The 6805-nt window shown below is 51.5% G+C and overlaps 1 protein-coding gene across 1 annotated transcript in view; it reads right to left on the bottom strand.

Moving 5' to 3' along the window:
* The window catches only part of GEM (GTP binding protein overexpressed in skeletal muscle), an 8272-nt gene extending 2854 nt beyond the window's left edge, over positions 1–5418 (bottom strand). The window contains exons 1-4 of the mRNA XM_015562292.1: positions 5211–5418; positions 3781–3847; positions 1560–1611; positions 586–706 (exon numbers count right to left, since the gene is read on the bottom strand). Coding sequence (XP_015417778.1) covers positions 586–706; positions 1560–1611; positions 3781–3847; positions 5211–5345 — 375 coding nt within the window. The 5' untranslated portion in view covers positions 5346–5418. The remainder of the gene's footprint in view (positions 1–585; positions 707–1559; positions 1612–3780; positions 3848–5210) is intronic.
* Positions 5419–6805: the final 1387 nt, after the last annotated feature.

Here is a 6805-nt window from a genome sequence, read left to right as displayed (position 1 = left end):
AAAACAAATATTTGTAAAATATTTTTTAGTAGAACTGAGGACGAATCACTGCAAACTGATTATTATTCAGAGCTCATTTGTGAATGATCTGCTCCTTAGAACAGTGTCATAATTCAGAAGTAAAAGCTTTTTCTTTTTTGTATTTGGGAAGTTAAGTCATTTTATTTATCTTTATTGTTGAAAGTATTACAGATGTCCCCCCGTTTTTTCCCCATTGACCCCCTCCCCTCCCCCCTCCCCGGCAGGCCTTCACCACACTATTGTCTGTGTCCATGGGTTATGCATATATGTATACAACTTTTTGGTTACTCTCTTCTCATCCCCGACTTCCCTGCCTTCCCTCTGAGATTCATCAGTCTGTTCCATGCTTCTATGTCTCTGGATCTATTTTGTTCATCAGTTGATTTTGTTCATTAGATTCCGCATATGAGTGAGACCATGTGACACTTGAAGTAAAAGCTTTTACTCAAGAAAATGAACCTACCTCACCTGGAACACCAAAAAGTACAAGGTCACCCTCATACCCAACAGCCTATTGGAAGACAAACCCTAAAGGAACTCACAGAGCGCTCTGGCTCCGCATACCTTATTTTCCCACATGTCCAGGAGGATAATTGTTGCACTTTCGCCATCAACAATCAGCGTTCGCTCGTATGTATCTTCTAAAAGAGAAAGAACAGTGATATCGGTCAGGCAAATAGTAACACTTTTATATTAAAATGATCATGCAAAAAACGATGCTAGAAAATAAATTGACTAAGTATATAATTATGTAAATACCCAGATATTCATTAGGCAGATTATTATCTTTTATCACCTTGAACAGTATTCTACATATATTCCTCCAGTACTTACCAGCAGAACACCTCTGAATATGTATCACTAGACCACTTGCCGTGAAAGGCACTCATTTGCATCATTCCTGGATCTTTTCTTTTCTTTTCTTTTTTTAATATATTTTATTGATCTTTCACAGAGAGGAAGGGAGAGAGACAGAGAGTTAGAAACATCGATGAGAGAGAAACATTGATCAGCTGCCTCCTGCACATCTCCCACTGGGGATGTGCCCGCAACCCAGGTACATGCCCTTGACTGGAATCGAACCTGGGACCTCTCAGTCAGTCCGCAGGCCGAAGCTCTATCCACTGAGCCAAACCGGTCTTGGCCCTGGATCTTTTCTATAGGAAAGCCCTGATGTACAAACTCACTTTAGAGCAGTGGTTCTCAACCTTCCTCATGCCACAACCCTTTAATACAGTTCCTCATGTTGTGGTGACCCCCCCCAATTTCATTGTTACAAATTGAACACAATTAAAGCATAGTGATTAATCACAAAGCAGTATAATTATATATGTGTTTTCCGATGGTCTTAGGCGACTCCTGTGAAAGGGTCGTTTGACCCCCAAAGGGGTCGCGACCCACAGGTTGAGAACCGCTGCTTTAGAGCTTTTGACTCAGATTCAAGCTCCGATGCCATGAGAAAACACTAACTGTGCCCCATGGAACTATCAGCCTCATTCATAAGCCTTAAAACTCACTATGCCCTTCAGTGGGCTGACTACTGGGCATTCACTGGCAATTTCAGGAACTTTGAGCTCAGAAACTTTTCTCCTTTTTTGAGACATGCAGGGGAAAAATCTTGAGACTGTCCGTTTTCTTCCTTAAAAAAATACATTTCCCTCGGAATAAGCAGGCAGCAGCCTCCAGCTCTACTTGATAATGGAAACTTTCCTCCCTGCACTTGAGCTCAGATTGAATGTAGATGAAGGGTGAACCAGTGTAATAGGCCAGAGCAGCTCCATCCCAGGAAAACCACCGGGGCAGGGAATTTACTGAGTTTACTGCAATTTTTGCAAATAAGATTCCTATCATCTCCATAAGTGAGCCCATCCCACTCTATTTTTCACATTCGTCATTTAAAACGTATAATTTTTATAATTTTTTCTTTTACCATTTTCCTTGCTGTTCCTTTTGCCTGGACTCTGTTCCCTCAAATATCCAAAAGACTTGTTCCCTTACCTCCTTCTGGGTGAGGCGTTCCCTGACCATCTATTTAGACACCTCTTCTCTACTAACATCCCTTCCTCCCGTTCTATTTTTCTTCATTGTGCTTATCTCCATCTAACATGCAATCCCTTTAACTAACTTATTTTATCACTTTATGTCTCTCGCCTCTTGAATGTGAAGACATGGATTTACATCTGTGCTGTTTACTGCTCTAACCCCCAGCACCCAGGACAGTGCCTGGAATGTTGCGAGTGCTCAGTAAATACTTATTAATTGAATGAATGAACCATAAAAATAGCCACCGTCATCCACCAGCCTTCACAAAGAAAGAAAAGCAATGGTACCGTTCTGACCCTCTCTCTCCCTTGACTCTTATTTAGCTATCATCTCTGAGAGCCCCACATGAGAAGAGAAATCGATGTTCTAATGAGTCATCATTGATAGCCCCGAACGGGAACTTGCCTTAAGACGCAGTGAGTTCCCTGACACTGGAATAAACATTTCATGGACGTGGGCAGACAGTACTAAGGATGCAGCAAGATTCCTATGCAACAGGTGCAGGGCAGCACTGAGCCATCACTAGAGCATCTTCTGCTCTGTGGAGTCCGTGATTCATCTGTGACTCGCAACTGAAGGTACAGACAGACCATGCCACTTGGGCAAGCACTGGAAGGTTCTCTCTTCATCTCTACAGCTGCGAATGGGGACATGCAGCCACCCTGGCCGGGTATGCTGAGACGGAAACCATGGCTGAAAGACACTGTATGAATACCATGGACAGTGAGGATCTTCCCATCACCTCCCAGAATGTAGCGCTATGCTTTGCACATACCTGAGGCACCCATCTATACTTTGGAGACTATGTCACCTCAAATCGGTTTTGGAAACAGGCCTGACTTCAATAATAAATATCTTGCCGAAACCGGTTTGGCTCAGTGGATAGAGCGTTGGCCTGTGGACTGAAAGGTCCCAGGTTCGATTCCGGTCAAGGGTATGTACCTTGGTTGCGGGCACATCCCCAGTGGGGAGTGTGCAGGAGGCAGCTGGTCGATGTTTCTCTCTCATCGATGTTTCTAACTCTCTATCTCTCTCCTTTCCTCTCTGTAAAAACTCAATAAAATATATTTTTAAAAAATAATAATAATAAATATCTTAAATGAGATCGTGCAGGGAAACTGTCTTGAAAAAAAAACGGTAAGACTTGATACAAACATATGTATCATTATTGCTATAATTCAAAAACTTTTTTAAAGAGATTGCACTACTTCAAATACAAATTTTAAACGATTTTACACCCTCAAACAAACGCTAATATTGGTGGAAATAAAGTGATGGCTCGGTTTCTCAAATCGTCTTGGTTTTAGGAATAGCCATGGAGAAAAGCCGTCGCTACAATGAACTCTTGAAAAGTCCAGGGCAGAGTTGGCAAGAGCCAGAGGTGGGCGCCCGACCCTCTAGCTCTGTCCTGATGAATCAGTGTCCCCCAACTCCACCCCGCTCAGCCCCGTTAGAGCTGGGACCTAAGAAACCCCCTCCCGGCCCAGGGTTTTATCTAGAAGCATTTTCATCTCATTGTCCCACCGGCCGGTGCCAACAGGCCAGGGCTTTTCGGTGCCAAGAATGCGTGCGTAACTGCGGCGCTCAGCTCTGTGGATAAACGGCCCGCCCGCGGGCTCCTGCTGTAAGGCCTTGAGAAGAGAGAGGGTGGGACCAGGGCACAAAGGAGGGTCAGCAAGGACTTCTAACCATGGGAGTATTAGGGGGTGGACCCACCTTTAGGGACAAAAGCAAGCAAAGGACACCGGCGCAGGGTGACATGGTTCAGAGTCATCGCTGGGTCCTGGGGAGCAAAGCGGCCGGCGTGTCAGCGGCGGTGAGAGTGGGGAGCACCGAGCGGGAACGCGGGGGTCACACACACAGCCCGCCACCAGACCCACGGAGTCCTCACCTAAGGGACGTCAATGAAACAGCCCCAAGCGCAACAGGCTTTCTCAACTGCGCGCGCGCACACACACACACACACACACACACACACACACACACACACAATTAGCCACCAGCCCCTTGGCCAGGTTGTCATTTGCAAAGAGGAAAAAAGTACCGTTAGCATCGCCCAGCGCCCCGGATCTCCCTCCATCCTCAGGGAACCCGTGGGACACCCCCGCCCCCCTACTCGGGGCTGGCACAGAGTCAGCCAGAAGGGAGTTAACGGCGCGGGGGCCCGGGGGCCGGGGGAGCTGCTCCAGTCTGGTCACGGCTCTTGATGGCACTGGCGCCCCGCGGGCCCGTGCGCCTGGGGGCGGGGAGACACGTGGCAATGACGTCACTCCTCCCGGGCGGACAGCACCGCACTGATTGGAACTTCCATGTTTAGTCAAGTTGCCCCGACGCTCCCCGGCTGCCTGAATCAGCCGTTATCTGGGGGGAGGGGGCCATGAATCTGTTGGAGGTCAATGCCTCCGCTCTGCCCTCTCGCCCGCGGGCACCACGTTTGAACGCCCCCGCCCCGAGCCTGGCCGTCCGGGCAGGGACAGGACCCGCTCCGTTCAGACCCCTTCAAAGTTGCAGAGAAAACCCTAATTCTCATCCGACGAGGCCCGCTCCCAGGGTCCTTTCATGCAACTCAGATGCCCAGCTAATCGAAGCAAACAGAAGGTCAGAGGCTCTCCCTGCTCAAAGGGCATGCAACGACTTGGCAACGGCGTCCCCTTGGCCAGACCCCTCCCCCTGGCACGGAGGCCTGTCCTGCAGGCTGCCCGCGAAATAATAAAATATCAGAGAGCAGAAGCTTTCTCATCTTCATATGAGAGACCCACTCGTGAAAATACGAAGAGCACAGACATTCCCCTTTCCACGTCGCCCCACACTCCGCACCCCAACACGCCGGCCACCGCCCAGGACGCCTGCTCGGCGGCTCCCCCACCCCACCCCGCTCCCCCGTGGACATCCCAACAGAAGCCAGAGGTGTCCCCGACGGCTGCCCTCCGCCCGCTGGGTCTGCAGGAGGGGGACCTCCCCCTGGACGGGACCGAAGAACCTGCCGGAACGGCTCCCCGTGCACCTTGCAGTCGCCTCCACCCGGAGCGCCAACCGCGGCTTCCAGGGCTCCGCTCTCAACTTAGACAGTTTCGGGGTCTGGGAAGCCCACCCCCTCCCCAGTCACTCCCTGGGGGAGCCCCCTTCCCCGGAGAGGAGCCCCTTACCTGGCCTTGCCACGTGGGCATCCACGCACCGGTGCGCGCCACGATCGCGGCCGCGCGGGGCTTTTCCGTGACGTCACGCCCCCGCGGGAGGGGCGGCTCTGCGGCGAGCTCGGGGTTGCAGCCTCTCCCCTCCATCAGTGACTCGCAGTCATGTGACCTCTCTCCCCCTTTTAAAAAATAACGACGGTTGGATCCCGAGCTGTTTCATTTTGTTTTCTTTTACCTGGTGGACGCAGGGAGACAGAAATACACTGAGGGCCACTTCATCAAGCTTCGCGGCCAAAAAAAAGAAAAGAAAGCATTTGCAAACGGTCGGGAAAAGGATGGAGGAGGCGGCAGGTTTGAGTTGAGAGCCCAGCTTTGCTCAAACACAAAACCAGGGGCCAGCCAGGCGCACGGAGACACCAGCTTCCAGCCTGGGCTGCAGCCCCTGGAGCGGCAGGGCGGTGTCCGGGGCAAAACCCGCCCGTGCCCGCCCGGCACCTGCTCGGCCCAAGTGGGGGCAAAGGGAGCCTGCACGACTGTTTATTTCCCTTCTCGGACAGGGATCCAGAGAGAAGGAACCAGAGGTGAGGGCAGGGGACAAGACCTTGAAAGGGGCAGCTCTGAGAGATAACTTAGTTAGGCTCCATCCGTTTGCGCTAAATGCCCGCCTCCTGCTCTGGGTCAGGATGCTGAGCTCCAAGCAGGGAATTTAATCAGAGCCGGAATCAGCAACATTGTGCCAGGAGCCTGGGCCCGGGTCTGGAGCCAGTCCATGCCTCCCAGCCATGGGGAGGAGCCTAAGCTAGACACTGGGGTCCACTGTCCTGCCCCCCCCCCATCCTGTGCATAAAGGACAAAGGCTAATCACCACCACCACCATTTACTAAGTCCCTCTGAGTACCTGTCATCTGTCGGTACTTTAGCCTCTGCAGTACCTCAATCCTTACCCAGTTCCACACGATGGAGGTATTGCTACCCCCATGCTGTGGAGGGGAAATGACCCAGCCAGAGATCCCACCCAAGGTCACACGGCTCATGCAAGTGGCGGAGTCGGGATCCAAAACCTGGTTTGCCTGACTCTTTGCTCTGCACCACCGGCTGAAGGCTGTCAGTGACCTTTTTCTGGGGACACAGGCGCCTCCCAGATGCTGGGTTTGGTGATGGCCATGGCCGTTCCAACACTCCCACCCTCTTTTCCAGCCAGCTTTATCTCCGTGTTGGCTGGTGGCTCCAGGAGGCAGCCAAGGCACCAGTATCTATGCTAGTGGCCAGACGGCTGTGAGTAGAGTCCATTTTGTGATGCTGCAGTCAGTTCCCTGCGTTGGGGATGGTCCACGTCACAGCTGCTGAGGGCTGCCAGGTGGTCCCACACGGGCCAAGGTGGGAGCCCCAGATTTCAGAGCTCCTGTAGTTCCAGGCGCCCTGATCCCAACCTCCTGCTTCTTTTATACACAAGGAAGCTGAGACCCAGAGGGATGCCCTCCGCTGAGTGAGGAGATGGCAGGGCTGGAACTAGAGCGTGGCTATCATCATTTCCTGGATGGTGCCCTGCACTTCAATCAAGTTTTTCTTCCGGCCTTAGCCAGAAAGAAATGGCAAGAGATGTGGGG

This window comes from Myotis davidii, unplaced genomic scaffold (genome assembly GCF_000327345.1).
Source record: "Myotis davidii unplaced genomic scaffold, ASM32734v1 scaffold317, whole genome shotgun sequence".
Lineage (NCBI taxonomy): Eukaryota > Metazoa > Chordata > Mammalia > Chiroptera > Vespertilionidae > Myotis > Myotis davidii.
Note: the sequence above shows the minus strand (reverse complement) of the source record. Positions and strands in the feature narration are given on the sequence as shown.